We start from the raw sequence: 17,482 nt of genomic DNA, 5'->3' as shown, positions 1-17,482 counted from the left end.
TATTTTGGAATTGTAACAGGTAACGCCCACTGAGCTACATAGCTCTTTTTCAGAATCGACCTGGCCACAAATGATAGCTCAACGAAGTGGCTTCTCATCACGTGGGAAATTATAGTAGCCAAACACTGGAAACGCGCGTTTCGAAATGTGAAGAGAAAATTCACGCGACCATGGGGAGAACATGCAAACTCCAAATATACAGGCATCAAGGATCGAGATCGAACCCACGACCTCCTGTATGCAAGGCGAGGTAGTTAACATCTCGCCACCGTGGCGCCCAGCCTACTAATTCAGTACTACTACTTATTCAGTAGGCTTGGCAATTATTCACGACTGCTGACCCACAAGTGATGTTCCACCCTCGAAGAAACCCAATAGGCACTGAGTAGAACGAAGAGTGGAAAAGTCTGGTCTTACTGACACATTTCTAACGGAGGAGATGCCGACATGATTGTCGGGTTATATGAGGTTCTGTGTGTCATCCGGGAGTCTAGTATCAGCCTGGGTGACTAGACATGGGGCCTTGTGGTCCCTATCTGGAAAAGCAAGCATGAAGCATGTCCAGCAGGACAACATCAACTACCGTGATGGTGTTATTCTGCCCTCAGTCCATGCCAATGTTCTGGCCCGTTTGCTTCTGGCAAGGTTCCATGATCATCTGCTGTTAACTCGGCGATTTGAACGGTCCAGCTTCATATCCAATAAGTTAGAATGTAATCAGATATTAGCACTTCATGTCCTTTTCGAGTGCCATGGGGGTTTTGGCAAAAGCTGCTCTCAGCCTGTTGATCTGAATAAGGCATTCAATGTGATGCATCGGTGGACACTTTGGCAAAAGGATCCTGTGACTTTGAATAAATTCAGGCACTAAGAGTGTTGTGAAGTGCGGTGGACACGCTGCTGGGGTGAGGCAGGAGTGTGTGCTTGCCCCTACACTTTTCAATACAACATTATTCCAAAAATATACCGTGATATGCGGGGAGTGTCTTGCGGACCCTGTAATCCACAGCACCGTGAATTTACGCCCAAAATCCACGTAAAAAAATCTCGGATATTTGGAGTTGAGTTGTACGACTCCAATAATCCATGAGACATTAAAAGATTATGGGAGTAGCGGAAAATGTATCGAACCACTCCAATAACCCACAGAAAAATGTGGATTACGAGTTTCGCCATTTTATGGGGAAACCCAAATCCGTGATTAAATGAATCGCGCGACCGAATCCTCCCATCGTCCGAGGCACATCTCACCGGAGCGAAATTTTCATTGCGGATTACAGGAGGCCACGGTGCGCCACGGATTATAGGATTTGTGAAACATAACAATAGGTTTTACCCCTTCTGGCAATAAAACAAGTGTCAAAATGCCTAAACAGTAAATACATACCTCTTGCAAGGAATCAAGTCTGCATTAACCACACGTACTTGTGGCAAAACATGCAAACAAACATGCTCTGATAATTATATATGCATTGTCTTTGAAACGTATTGATCGACCCCAGAGACAGCCTTCTTCATGGCCTCGTCTCACCAGTCAGGCCAGAGAACGCCAAATACAGGATCCGTGAGTAGGACCCCCGTTTCACTGCAGATTGTTGGGTTTCTGCTGCAATACTGAAGTGTCAATTTGCGTTATAGAGCACGTATAGTATTAAAAAGCCACCCCACACGTATGGGAACAAAACACTCAACAGCTGATTGATACTTTATAGTTTATTTTAGAAACATTTAAAACCAAAAAAGTACAAGCGTTGAATGCATTGTAAGGCCAGCCCTAAAATCCACCCAAGTGTGAAAAGTGATTGAACAAGATTTACAACATTACTGTATATGCATTGCCATGTCATTAATTGAGGTAAATTAATGAAGAAGACTTCACGGGGTAATGCATGTGGGAAAACATCGTAATGTGTACTTGTATCAAAAATACAGATATTCCCAGCAGGCACGCATTTCACAACTTGACATTGGCCACATCATCAGTCGGAAAGAAAACTTTAAAATAGTTTTTAATTTAGTGTTTTAGTGTGCGGATAAAATGTTCGCAATTTCTCCGTTAAAAAATCTAAACAATCGTTTTTTCCTCAGTGATGTAATTCATGTATTTAATCATTATGTAATTAAGGGTAAAACAATACACTATAAATTATCATTTTGTTAGGGTTCTCGCTTAGATACCACCTAGCTTTAAACATTCTCCCTTGCATGGCCATACCTAACCTCCTTTAAACTGTATTATTTGCTTGTGACCGCCTTATATTAAATAGGCTTTTCTTCGCCAGATAGGAAAATTCAAAACGCACATGAATTGTCTGCTTGACGCTACAGGATGATTGTTTTCGTACGATAAAAGGCATATACATGTGTGTTACGGTCTAGTTGCGTAAGTGAAAGGAGAGAGAATATTGTTGACAGTTTTATCAACTTCACAAATGGGACACAGATTTAAAACGTAAACCTCCACACAATACATTCCTGAATAAGAAAATAAACAAGAGAAAAAATATATATATTTCCTGTTAACACCCTCCACACCCCCCACCCCCACAATCCACAGATTTGAATGATAAAATAAGAATTACATATTTTTAAAAGGCCATTTAAAAAAAAACTCAAATGAGGATCTATTGCATATATTGCAATTATTGTGCATTAAAATAAATGTACATCATCATTTTAAATCAGTGACACTGACATTGTAAAAATTGTTATTTTGTACTCCAATGACCATTTCACTTTAACAGTATAATGCATATGTGAAAAACAATTATTCTGGCTGTACATTCTACAGTGCACAACACGAAGGACATACTTCCCGACCTTCCTTCTGTCACACTTTTGACTCTTGCAGTGTGAACATACTAACAGTTTCTGCATTGCGATTGGCCCAGAATATTTGTAACTCACGTGATTTGACGTCAATCCGAACAGAATCATGGTGTTTGTTCATAAAATAAGCAGATGCGCAAACTTACAATAGGCGCTATGACCACCACCTACATTACTGTACTTGTTTAAAACGTGACCATTTTCATTTTATTCGCCAAAATGGTATCTGATGGTTTGTTACTGTCAAATTAAGCTAGTATCTACCATTGCTAAAGCTACAAGTGCAATTAAATAATAGTAATAATCATTACATCTCAAGCAATGCACTCCAGTAACCTCTCACTGGAGCATTAACAGATTTACAGAATGTTTGCCATTTGATGAAAAAGTAAAGTTTGTTAAAAGTGACTTAAAATTAGTGACATTGCAGCTTCAGCCTTTTGATAAACGTTCTGAGCACACAGTCCTGGAATAAAACAAGTCAATGTTGGTGATTAACTGATCGATGTGATGTTTTGCCAATCCACCTCTTGCCATGACTAGTTCTTGATAGAAGTTGTTTAGTTGTCCTCAGCAGCGGCTTTGACCTCCTGTTGACAAAATAAAACATCCAACATGAAAACATTCAATATTTAAAGTATTACAAAAGCTCCGACAACAAAACACAAATAACACAGGACACAATTGCACAAAAATGCAAGCGCTGCCATGAGTTAAATGCCTCGTTGGCAATGCATTCGTGCAAAATGAACCTTTGTATCATTGGCATCACATTGCTTGTAAACAAACGATAAAACATCCAAAAGTACATAATGTACAGCCAACCACCTTAAATTATTAATCTTCACAGACAATAAATGTTTAGTAATAGTCTTGCACAACTGCCTGTATGCATTTAAATCTTTACACATCATGAATAACATTTGCATTGTCATGAACCTCGCTTGCAGGAAATATTCTAGATACATTTTCATGCACTTTTGCTGTCCAACATAATTTTGCTGTATTGAAGAAAATAAACCTGTTTAAATGTCACCGTTTTTCATCCAGGACAGTGATGTGATATTTTACATTGTTTGGCAATCTACACAAAATTGTTTTTACCTCAGTCCAACATTGTTATAAATAACATGCATCCTGAACCGAAAAGGCACAATATCTGAAAACACAATGGATAGGTAATGTGGGAATGGTAATATGCCAGTGGTTTTGGGTATAGAGTTTACATTACAATGTGAATGAAATTGTCAAAATGTAAAAAATATATATATAATTCTTGAATTTAAAAAAAGGTGCAGCCATGAATTGTATTGCTCATGCCACTGTTGGCAGAAGGGCATTCACTAAAGGGTACCCTTGAGTGCTCCCCTGGGTTGCAGTTGGGCTATTTTTCCATGCTGGCCTTGCGCCTTGGAAGATATAGGAATATCCACACTTTACACCATCTGCCGATCAACTAACTGTGGTGTACCCATTTATATTGGTGTTGAGGGCCCGGCCTCTCACCCCAGTTGTATAAATTAGTACACCACAGGGGAAATTAATAAACTTGGCCCTATGTTTCAAATTGCACACAGGGGCAATAGGTCTGATAAATGGCACGTGCAATTTAAATAATGTGGGATGCTTTCATCAATACGTGAAGTTCGTTCACAATGTGTGGCAAAAACACTTACGAAGGGTGTGCGTTCGCCGTATTTGCTGTAGAAGGTCATTTGGACCTCGTTCTTGTGGCCTGTGCGCTCATCGAAGCAATGACAGCTGCTGAAGGGAGGGCTGTAGAGGTGCAGACTGATAGCCGTCTCCGAGTGGCTCACGTTTTCAACTCGGTGCAGTCCAATGCTGTCTGCAAGTCACACAACCGCACGTGAGAGAGTTTACATGTTAAAATTCAATGTACTACTCCAACAGTCTCAAGACGAGTGCATGCAATGTAGAATTTTAAAAAAGTCCAGACTATATTGATTTTAAATGTGTGCATATATGCGTATATATATGCCAGCCTTAAACAAAGATGGTGCAGATCAAATAATATAATATAATTAATGCCTGTAGTATCAATAATATATAAGCTCTACCATGGTATTCATGGTGTTTGTGGTTAGTTTGTTGTCCTGCCCTGCACCTCAGATTAGCATGGTCATCTATGTACAGAGCAAAAAAGGTCAACATACAAATGATACAATTGTTGCAAAAATGTAGTCATGTAGGGAAGTCCTGGCCACATGAACAGTAGTGTGCCTGGATTATTAAGCAGAAACCTAGAATTATCTGCCTAAGCATATATTAATACTACTCGGTGCCTTTCTAATAATTTGTCACGGTGTGTGTGTGTGCAATGTACCATTGATGTATGTGACTTGATCCTCAGAGTACAGATTCTCAGCCTTCTTGATCAGCTCCTGTTTCTTGGTGCTGGGTGTCGGCCACTCGTACATCGTCTCCTTCAGCTGGCCCTGCATGATCTTCACGAAGCAGTGGGCGTCCATGTGGTCATGGATGGAGCTGAGCACAAGGGATGTGTTTTTGTTAATTTCAAAACGAAGGATAAAATAAAAACAGGTCAAGAAAACAAGTACAAATTTCACACATTCATACAGATAAATGTTAGCCCGGCATGAAATTACATGAGAGTATCATTATTGTGGTCGTTTATCTAGGGAAGTCTCACGAAGTTATCGGTTGTTTTGTGGATTCCACCAATAGAATAATTTGTCATTTTTCGAATTTGGCAAATTTGAACAATGACGCCGGCACACAATGGCCTGCTCTTGCGAATAACGTCATGAGATCTTTAGCGTCCACTGTTGAACTACACGTACAGACATCATACAAGCTGTAAATAAAACAGAATTCAACTTATATTTGAGAAAAAACAGTAAAATATTGCGGTGACATGTGATTTGAATGCCTGTAATAACAGACAAATTTAGCGTTCTACTACTGAATAAAACTGTGACCAAGTGTTGTTACTCTATTGCATAACTTAAAACAATTACGAAGCCAAAAACTTCGAGTCTGCAGACCATAAAACAATCAGTAAATATGACCCTGATGATCAATTCAATGGTATATAGCAAAGAATACTGCCTATGCTATTTTTCAAAATTGTCACAATCGACCATATCCACTTTTTTATATTCATTAAAATTAAGGAGATATTGCCTGCTTTTTTTTCAACATAAAATGTTGCATTTGCACAATAGGTGCTTGTGGATTACATTCTCCCAAAGTTATACCTTGTTCCTTGCTTTGCGAAAAATACATTTTGCACAATGGGCATCTTTTTGTTTTTATGGAAATAATAACAAGCTGTGCAACATCTTTGACCTACTCACTGTTGCTGTGCAAACTCCATTAACTGCACTGCAAATGATTTGTACTTGATGTTGCAAAGCGAATGTTCACTTTGGTATTATTTATTTATTTGCTTAACCCTTGCCATATGTTGGTGGGAGATGCAGCACAGTGGTTTGCGGCGCACAATGCTATGAACGCCAGTAACCTGAGTTTAATTCTCTACCACGGCTCACATCGGTGCTACATGAACTGGTCCCCCCCCCCCCGCCTTCACCAACCCACAATAACAAGAGTGGTGAAGTTTTGTCAAACAATCCTCATGACCGGCGCGACATACGCAAGTAAGCATTGCGAACGTTGGACAAACGTTGGTTGACGTTGGGACCAATGTTAATCAATGTTGGTCCCAACGTTGCATGTTTACTGGGTAGAGGGACTTCATTTGGAAGTGGATTGACACATCGGTTGTAAATGATTATATTTTACCATAGCCATGGTGTCTACCATTTGTTAAACGATGGTTAAGGATTTACTGGTGTTAATGTTACGATAGATAATTATGGCACCTGCGCAGTATTCGCTTTTCAAAGCAAGGTTTTTAAAATTAAGAGTGTACCAGTTTTCAATGTGTAAATACTATCTTGTTGAAACATATAGGATTCTCACCTGCCATGACCTTCTCCCCAGCAGAGCAGCATGAGATTGAACTTTCCATTGCCTTCATCAACCAGGTTCCTCGTATACCTACACCAGACAACAGGGAGACTTGTAAATAAGGTGGGACTTACAGTGCCACGGAGACAATATAAAAACAAGCATTTCATTAAACATTGCAAAGGACATAAGTAAACATATGCACATGCTCTTGATCAGTGGTTCTTAACCTGGGGTGCAAGCACACCCTGGGAGTGCGAGAAGCCCTTTCTGGGGGTGCGAGACGTGGCCAGATTTGTTTTAGAAGGTAAATAATCGAAAAGAAACATTAAGCACGGGCACTTAAGTACATGTATCTATTGACATTATCATTTTCTTCATGATTGAGAACCAAACGGGTCCAGGCTGCAGCAAAGGCTAAGAACCACTGCTCTATATATTTGAAACGTTTTGTTTACGCCCCTGTGCTGTGACCTAAACAAAACAAGCTACCGCAAGGCCATGTCACCGGCTGTTTGTTGCAGAGGTTCGCGGTTCGAATCCAGCAGGCCACCCTGATTAATACTCTGGGCATATTAACCGTAAAAAAATGTGCCATCTGGCTTCACTGTGGACGTTAAGATCCCACTATGGAGTTAGGTCATCGTGCGCTGGCATCATTGTCAAACTTTGAACAATTATTTTTATTTCATCATAATTTATTAAATGTTATATTGTCCCTTTAGTATAAACACTGTGTATACAGTATACACTAGTTCAAATTATCTCATTAATTTTACAAAGACAATTGTAATTATCTCACTTCGATTAACAACCCCATAATTGCAAATAATTACATTTGGCAGGAGTAACAAGTTAGGGAAAGGGTCGTCATTCTGGCATTTTCCCACATCCCCAACACAATCATGAAAACTCCACTCACTACCATAATCTTTTTTTTTAAAGATCCCAAAGCACATTTTACTCAGCGGAGTTATTGGCACAAGCACTTTATGGCTCCGTGTGTATTACGAAAGGCACTATACCATGACAAACAGCACACGGTACCAGTTTGGTGAAAGTGCAGTTGGCTAGAGCGGGAGAGTTCATTTATATTCCAGTCCTTTCTTTTGCGTGGAGGGGGGCAGCGTGTGCAGGCAACCGTGTTCAAAGCACACAACAATGCTCGGCTTCGGCTTATTTATTTGTCCAATGCAGATTTGCATTATAATCAATATTGGGCAGTGTGTGATAACTGCTTTGTATGCTTTCCGATGCGTTATACGATATTCACTTACATTTCTCGTGTAAGATACAATGTATGTAAACATGGTGGAATAACAACGCCTTGCAACTTGTAGTTTCACAAATGTAGATGTCGCACGTTCGTAAATGGTCCACAAGAGGTTGCAATTACAACCGCAACTAGCATCGAAGTCATAATCCCATTGCATGGTTTAACTCTTATATAATACGAGCACACTTTAAAGGTGTGAAGTACATCACAGTATACGCATTGTTTTTTCTTGTTTGATCTTTAAAATAGATTTTACTTTACTCCAATCCTACCCAACACGACCCATGCTGCAAGCACCCTACAAATCCTAAATCCAATTGCTTGCGAGGGGCGGCGGTGTGTGTGTGTGCCTCCATCCAGCAGTGAATTGATCATACCTGATGATGATGGCGATATTGATAAGGGTGAGTGGTGGTGGTGGATTGATGCGGGCCTTGGAGTGTGTGCAATGTGTGCTGCTTGGGTCTTTGCATCCAGTGTAGGGGCGAGATCATTCTTACCGAAACTTGTCAAACTTGGCGAAGCGCTCCCAGTCGGTCGCATCGTGCGGATATGAGGCCATCACAGCCTTCACCTCATCCACGTCCACCTTGTCCCCCGAGAAGAGCTCGTGCAGCACCGAGATCAGCTCGTCCAGGGAACTCGGCTTGCCCTTCACGATGCTGCTGCTGCTGCTACTCTCCATCTCGAAATCTCTGCAATGCTAGCCGGCGTTCTACTTTTATGTGGATATGTGGATGTTATAGCCAAAAGCTATCGGAGGTGGGGTGGAGTCAAAGTATTTGACAAAGGATGCGCAAAACCCAACACTTACCACACCCGGCTGTGATATGTATCTAAGCTCCTGGACCTCTTCCCTCTCAATCTGTTTGAATCATTCGCCGGTTGCAATTGATTCGTTCTGGAGTGGACTCTTCCTGCTCTGCCTTGCACACCCCTATCGGCTGTCGTCTCGTTCCTCTCCCCTACTTCTCTCCAACCACTGACGCCGATTCTCTCTCTCGAGCCAGCTAGTGGTGAGCACTGCTGTCCCTGTGGCTCCCGCTGGCTTTTTAAAGGCGCTGACAGCCACAGAAACGTGGCATTGACGTCATGGATATGCCTCTAGGCAGCAGCCGCTGATGTTGTCCTACTAAGCGTGGGGGGAGGGTGGGCGGACTTTTTGTTGTTGTTGTTGTGTTCACACATAGCAATGCCACAACCACAACGAGCCAACACCACCACCCCCGCACTGCATGCTAAGCAGCTCAGCGCAATTTAAATCGTGATCGTTTTAAGTTGTGCATCAATGAGGCATTGTTCACGGAGATGAAATCGCCTGCGCAAGGAGTTGTTCGGATAGCGGTGGAATGCGATTGCCAGGAGCACTCTGTATCGTAATGTGTTCGGCATTCATTCAAGCCCAAGTTGAAAGCAAAATAAAAGCGGATGAAATGATTCACTCGATGAAAATTGTACTCGAACCGGGGATAATCTTTATTAGGTACGTGGCCATAGGAAAAATGAAGTTAATTGTGCACTGTAACAGCATGCAGCCAACATTACAAAGCCTCTCCATCACCGGCGGCTGACAAGAATAGGCTCACCAAGAGGGAATTCAGGATGGATGAGGCATGGACTCGGTCGGTTTCGTTTCCCCAATCTTATTCGTCTCGTTTTGTTCGGTTCCTTTTCATTGTTTCTGGTTACATCTCTTCGCGCAAGTTTTGTGCACTTTATCAGCTGCTGCTACGAGTTATTAAAAAAAATCATGAATAAGTTTAAGAACGCGAATAAAAGAAATATCCTCACAACCATTGTTTTTTTTTCTGAGAACTCAGTGATGCTGAGAAGTTTCCCAAAGTCACAGCAGGCGACGTTCAGGATTCGAAGACTGAGATTCAGTTTAAATGCCCAACGATCCAAAATCCAAGCTTTGAGCAACGAATTTGTCGATTCTAAGAGCTGCCCTCAAGCCGCACTAAACGACTAGGGGTTTAAGGTTTGACGCCTAAGGCGATGAATTGTTTTGTCAGAAGCAACATTACTCGCATTGTGATTAACACGGGAGGGAGAAAACCGGTTTAAGCCTGTTCTTTTGGCAAACGGTTAACCGGAACGAAACCTTCCGGGACCAGAATTGCAAATGAGCACAATCATTTTTCTTCTGGAGTTAAAAAAATAACACGTGTACTTATAAGCCATGCATATTGTACTACATGTGCAGCGGAGTTGTCAAGCCACTGCTGGATGAACGCCCGCCCCCGCCCATGCCATGTGGTTCGTGGGGGTAATTTGACCATCCTCAACCAGTGCGGGTTCGTCATCTTGTACGTGAATGTGGGATTAATATATAGCATTAGGGGAGCGGTAGTGTAGGGGTTAGCGCGCTGCGCTACGAGACCGGCCACCCGAGTTCAGTTCCCGCTCAGGGCCACCAATACCCAGTGACGATTTTATCCGAACCGGTCCTGGGCCTCCCCTAGGTCGACTCAGCCACAAACGAGCATCTGGTGCGGTGTGGAAACATCGCCGATTTGGAAATAAAGGCGGCCGGGCGTGGCGATGACCCATCCACTTCCTCGTGTGTTGTGCCGATTTTTATAGGTGCTCACGAACAGCCCCAAAGAGTTCGTTAATACTATACGGGTGGACCTTTGTCTTAATATTCATTGAATTTTAGAAAGTCCTCTTCCAGAATAATACGGACAATATTGCGTTGATATTTCGATGTTAATACAATTCCTGATTTGGCGGTGCGGTATGGTAAAAAAGATAACGTAGATTTAAAGATGTGTACGTGTGTTATCTCTTAAGTGTGGCTTTTGTCCCGGTGTTCCTGTTGCCTCTAACACGCCGAAAGTTTCTGCCCTCCGGCAAAAATCGTGTCGATGTTGAGTGATCAGGTGGTCCCTGATTAAGGTATTTTGGATATTAACAGTACAATTTTAATACCGAGGGATCGAACAATTTGATTGTTGGTTTCGGTTCCGGTTATCCAAACCCGTAGACATTTTAAAGCTGGAAAAGAAAACCTTATAAGCTATTACCGGCTTCATCACAGATGTCCAGCCCAAAGTGGTTGGCCGTGGCAGAAAACTACAGAGGACCGTTACATCGGTGCGTACATTAAACAATTGTTGCAATCATTCATAAACTCGAATAAAACAACCAAATAATTTTTTTTTAAGTACAACAGCAGTAGTAAAATATTATACAAAGGATACATTTACACTCGCACATTTACAATTGTCAATCATAATTACACATCGAAATTGCAAGTCGGTTTCAGAAAGGAATTGAACCGGTTACAATTCAATCGGTTTTGGAACGTTCAGTTTCGGTTCAACGCTTGCTGAAAACAGAGAGAAATTGGTTCCGCAAAACACGTGTTTTTGCAATACACATTGTAGCCAAACAACACCCCTCCCGTGTAGGCTATAATGCAGACTACACGGGAGGTCTTTCTTATAACCGACAATAGACTTTCTGTGTCGCCTGCACGGGAGGTTGGAGGCGCTTTGGTATTTTGTAGACATTTTTCAACCTTGTGAATGTGCAATGCTAAGTGCAAATAAATGTGGAAGTAGGTTTGTAAACAAATGGAGATAAAGAGAATGACTAAGACAAGCAGAGCTGCAAGAGATAGAGAAACACAGAAAAGTGAAGATTGCAGATAAACAAGCGGATACGTAAAGAGATAATAAAGCACTGTTGGTCGCGTACATTGCGAAAGAAGACCAATATACATTACATACAAGCGCTTTTCATAAATGATGTGGAATGTTTACTGCATTATATTATGTTTGCTGTCATTTCCCTGCAACTGTTAAGGTCGCCAACAAAATCTTTGCACTCACGCCTGTTGCTGAACACACCATCCCTGCGTTGACATCTGTCCATTGGTTACCGGTCAAGTTTCGAAAAGAGTTCAGGATACTTCTTCTTCTTACCCACAAGGCTCTCAATGATGCTGCTCCCCCATACATTCAAGACCTCTTTCGCCCATATGTTGCAACAAGGGTACTTCGCTCTTCCGAGTCTGGCCTGGTGTGTGTGTGTCGAGGTCGCGTCTCTGCACGATGATGATGATGATGGGTGACCGGGCCTTTGACTCTTTGCGTTCCCCGGGCTGTGGAATTTATTTTTTATAATTTTTTATTTCATTGTTTTACCTACGTGACTTTACCGAAAGAACTAAGAGTATGTGGAATTCATTTAGACTGGCGCCTTTCGCTCTGCTGACAACCCCCCACCGCTTCATTCAAATCGCGTCTTAAGACGCAACTTAATTTTCAGGGCTTTATTCTATTCCTTGGAATCATTTATTTTGGGGTTGGATTTCATTGGTATGAGCCTTGCGTGTGTTTTGTACAGGGCCTTGTGATCTTCTGGTGAAAGACACTTTATAAGTGTATATTATAATGGGATGTTAATTTTTGTTGGCAAAATCCACCAAAATCGTCATTTGTTCCAGTGGGAGATTGCACATTCACAAGGTATGTGCCTCGCACCTGGGCATGGCTCACCACGTCATGCCAGGCTACACAGTAGAGCTTTCCAGGCACAATCGGAGCAGTGGATGTGCTTCTGGACACAGCCTCATTGTCCCTCTGATTCCCCACTGCTCCCGCTCCCTCCTCCCCCCTAGGAGCAGGGCAGGGGCCGTTCTTGGCGGTCCTCGTCCCCCTGCGGTGGAGCCTCAGGACCCCTTTACCGTGGTAAAGATTGTGGCAACATCCCGGGGTCGACCCCCGCCCCTCTTAAAGGAGTCCGAGGGGGTGAGGCAGAGGTCGCACACGGGTTTTGATTCCTTACCCGTACCCGTACCCGTACCCGTACCCGTACCCGCCGCACCAGGGTCGCAAACGGGTACCCGTACCCGATACCCGGCTACCCGTACCCGGCCGGGTATCGGGTAGCGGGGTAGGGTACGGGTATCGAGTACCCGATTGCGACCTCTGGGATGAAGCCATGTTGCAGGCACGGGTGGGTTGATTCTAGGACCTTGAATTGTGAGAAGAGACAAGACGTTGGGAAATGAGTGACAAATGGTTACTCACCAGTGACTCACGGCTTACCCGTACCCGGCCGCACCAGGGTCGCAAACGGGTACCCGTACCCGACCGGGTACGGTAGCCGGGTATCGGGTAGGGTACGGGTATCGGGTACCCGATTGCGACCTCTGCTCAGGATCCCTTTACCGTGGTAAAGATTGTGGCAACATCCCGGGGTCGACCCCCGCCCCTCTTAAAGGAGTCCGAGGGGGTGAGGCCACAAACCCTCGCAGCAAGCGTGCAGCTCAGCCGGCAGCAGCCTCCACAGCCGTCCCCGGCTCTTGGCGACTCTGCCGCTCAGTAACGGTGACAATCTTCTTGGTTCTTTCGGTAAAGTCACGTAGAATGGAAATAATAAAATAATAACAATAAAACATAATCATTTATTATTTTATTATTTCCATTCTACGTGACTTTACCGAAAGAACCAAGAAGATGAATCCCTGCAGTCACGAAAGCTTCAAATCGAAACGGTGACAATGCTTAGGGGTTTTTTTCTCTTCTCATTTGAATTACCAAATAACACAGCACCACTGTCATGCTCAAATCCAATACCAAGTTATCGATAAGTCACAATACTCACAAATTTGTGCTTGAGAGGACGCATTCTCACATACTCACCTTGAGGGAGCCATCAATTTTGGGGTTGGAGCCCGAATTCACCGTGCTGATTTCGTTTCACGGGCTCGTCTGAATATATTACTGAAACATACAGCAAGCAGTGGGGATACTGTTAAACCTTAACACCAAACAAATATTCTGTAAGCATGTGATATTGACCTTTTATGAGCAAGTATATCTCGGAAAGTCTTGTTCATATGTATTTGTAATAAAGACCTGCTAAACGCATGTGATATCTCTAGTAACTCGGAAATATTATATAAATGCCACTCTTTCAACAAATTAGAGTTTTATTCCAACTCGAGATCAAGTCAACTCCAGTCGACTCGAGGGGGTGTCTATGAAACCATGATTAATGTTAGAGGGAACTTACCTGTTTTCATCGGATTCCTCCAGTTTAAATACATATTCTGATTCTGATATCATCCTCCTGCTTTGCAAAATCATTTATTTGCACACAGCTATACATTGCCATTGACTCAATCAACCTAATCCTACCTTGATGCATTCCCATCTAGGATTAGGCCAAACGTTCTTCAGCTAAATATTACCAAAACTGAAGTTCTCATTGGCAAAAAAAAATTCCACTCTTCGTAAGGACCGCAGTATGGGCATGCACTTCCTCAACTCTGACATGAGATTGGCAAACGGTGTGCAAAAACTTGGAGCCGTCATTGATCCTGAGCCCTCTTCTTGCAAATCTAGAATTTTGCAGGACCTCATACCTCCACCTGTGCAACAACTCTCACTCCCTCATTTCTTCATCCCAGATCCTAGCGACTGCTAAGACACCCATCTATACCTTCATCATATATGTATGTTGAACTTCTTTCGCACCTTACGTAGTCCATAACAAACTAAACACAATAAGTAATATTTAAAAAAAACTTTTTTTAAAACACGCTTTAATGAAATGTGGCCCCGAGGCTTGCCATAACGTAAGGTGGTTTAAATTATTTCTTTTTTAATGATAGAATATAGTATTGTCATCAGTATGACATAAGTATACCAAGTTTGCAGTCGATACCACATTAGGAAGTGGGTTAAAATTGAGTTACAAGATTTGAGGATACGACAACAACAACAGACAGAGTGAGTTAAATAAAAGTGTGTAAAAAGCAGTTATCACATCTTGACTTGACTCTTGCAATATTCTTCGTCACGGCCTACCCAAACCCCTGTTCATCAAACTCCAGATGATTAAAAATGTCACTGCTAGACTTCTCACCCCCCACCACCATGTACTTGCTCCTCCCTACCTCGCCAATGTCATCTCACTTTACGCTCGTTCACGTTCTCTCTGCTCCAGAAACTAAATCTTTCTGTCGAAGCATTCAGTCAATCTTTGCTCAGTGGGAGATCACTTGTTCTCCCTTTGCTGTCTCCATAGTCTGGAACTCCCTTCTCACAGACATCCGTGCTGTTGATTGTTCAAGTCCAAGTTCAAACCCTTTCTTTTCCCTCTCCCTATGGCTGTCTCTGTCTAAAAACTATTCCCAGTACAGCATTTTGAGATGTGGTTGTATTTATAAGCTGTATGCTGTATATCCCAATTATATTGTGAAGATGAAACTGTTCAAATGAAATGCAAAATTTGCAGTTATTTGCCCAGACATGATCAATATTTACATCGAAATCTGACAAAGTTGATAAGGGTTGTAATTTTTTTTTATACGTCTTGTTCATCATGACATGTGCACATGCACTATCTGAAAGCCATCATTTATTTAATTATTGAATGTCCCACATCAGCGGTTCCTAACTGTTTCGAGTGTGCGGACCCCTTTTCAATATCCAGACCACCAAATGCTACTAGTTATTTGAAATTGTACATTCCCTTGGTGAGGATGTTAGGTTGGGAACCGCTATCCTACATCATTTCTGTAGTCGAGTAAACCTTGACGTGTCAATAAATAGTTGCACTGGAGCATGCGCAGGTTTGTAGGTTTGGAATGCAGAACCACATCATAGATTTCGTCATGTACTAACCACATCGCCTTGATACCCGTGTATATCCATAATATAGGTTTTTTTTGGGGGGGTTAGATCGCATAAATATAAATATATAATGTTGGAGAGCAAAGCCACAACATTTACGATCTGAGTACGACGTTTCGCCAGTAATTACAACTAGCTTCATCAGGCGACAGCCAGATTTGTGGAGAAATCATCCTATTCCATTCCTTAAATAGAGGGGTAGATATGATGACAACGCTTGTGCGCTCTTCTTGCGCGAATTGGGGCGAGGGGATTAATGAATGCATATAAATAACTATGGGTATCCACTGCCGATCTACCCCAAAAAACCTGTGTTATGGATGATATTGGTCGCGAAAGCCTACGTGTTAAACCCCTGTATATGTTAGGTATCTCAGGACAACCACCATAGCAGCATGTTTTCTGCCGCAACTCCCCTCTTCTGCTGTGTGTTGAACACCCCACAGTTTTAGACCAGATCATTCCGGTTAGCACCGGTTTCAGTGTCAGCGGATTACTTCCCACTCCATTGACAACTCATGACGTGTTTAAATGCTTTCTCCCCTTTTATTTATATAGAGGGCCATTTCTTGCAACCAGCCAAGCTGATAATTATAACATGTTTCAGTTATCAAATGAGTAATTGTCTCGATTTTGTAAGCTCACATTTCAACATCGGTTTATTCCACATTACATGAAGTGTCATTATTTCCCGAAACGCATTGTAGTAGATATATTAATTATCCTACTTTTATTTCAGTATTTAGATCGGAGTGATTGGATGCACAGTACTGCACTCTAAAGTTGTTACGTGGCATATTAATATTTCGCAAAATTACGTAGAGTCATTTAAAAATCCATGCATTCGGGTTGCTAAATGGTAAACTGGTCGACGTTTTTTTTATGACCATTACCGGCTCGGAGCGTCATTAACGAGAAATCGTTTCAAACGGGAACGTTAGGGATGCACCCACTGACGCACCCACTGACGCACCCACATTTACAAACGGCATGGCAGTCTATGTCAGTGCGTGGTCTATTTGTGCTTGTCTCTCAGTGTAAAGGTAACGCTGCATTTGCCCTGCTCTTGCCATGAAAGGCCCACCAACAAAGAGGGAGCTCTTAGAGTAGTGGTTCTCACCCTTTGTTGGCTACTCTACTCCTTGTTGAATTGTGTTTCAACCGAGTGTACCCACTTGCCTGTCCGAACGTGGCTCTCAGAAAGAAATGGACGAATAAGGAACATCAATATTTGAACCGATTGTCCATTTTGTGAGGTATTCTAACTCGCTAGTAACTGCAAGCAAATACAAAAAAATAAACAGAAGCTCTCTCTATGCGTGACGTTATTCATGTGCGCTCGCTTGTTACTCTTGGAAGCCACGTTATTTACGATCAGTGAGTTTAGAAAGGTCTTTTTTTTATCGTTCTGGGTTACAAAATGCATTTAAAATGTATCGTACTTATTTTAATATTGGCAGATTCACACGTGATTATTCACCAACGACTCTCATGTATGATATAATTTCACTTCTAGATTTGAAGTTTTCGTGACTGCAAGAATCCATTGAGAAATCACCTCACCTACCTCCTGGGATATTGCCACGTATCTCCAGGGGTCCCTGTACCCCCGATTGAGACCCACTGCTCCAGAGGGTATTTGATCTACTCTCCAACGATGCATGCCCACCAAATGGAGAAACGATATTAAAATGCATAATTGTTATCCACATGCAACTGGCAAATTCAAAAGAACATCAAAACATCGTTGGTGCTTTCTGAGACGCGT

The 17,482-nt window shown here is 42.3% G+C and overlaps 1 protein-coding gene across 1 annotated transcript; it reads right to left on the bottom strand.

Moving 5' to 3' along the window:
- Nucleotides 1-1,698: 1,698 nt before the first annotated feature.
- On the bottom strand, nucleotides 1,699-9,098 carry CDO1 (cysteine dioxygenase type 1). The gene is made up of 5 exons (XM_078600102.1): nucleotides 8,560-9,098; nucleotides 6,796-6,873; nucleotides 5,174-5,334; nucleotides 4,506-4,675; nucleotides 1,699-3,419 (listed from the first exon to the last, which is right to left on the bottom strand). The coding sequence occupies exons 1-5, from the start codon at nucleotides 8,742-8,744 to the stop codon at nucleotides 3,390-3,392; spliced, it is 624 nt and encodes a 207-aa protein (XP_078456228.1). The 5' UTR covers nucleotides 8,745-9,098; the 3' UTR covers nucleotides 1,699-3,389.
- Between the last annotated feature and the right edge of the window lie 8,384 nt (nucleotides 9,099-17,482).

This window comes from Lampetra planeri, chromosome 13 (genome assembly GCF_965212315.1).
Source record: "Lampetra planeri chromosome 13, kcLamPlan1.2.h2, whole genome shotgun sequence".
Classification (NCBI taxonomy): Eukaryota; Metazoa; Chordata; class Hyperoartia; order Petromyzontiformes; family Petromyzontidae; genus Lampetra; species Lampetra planeri.
Note: the sequence above shows the minus strand (reverse complement) of the source record. Positions and strands in the feature narration are given on the sequence as shown.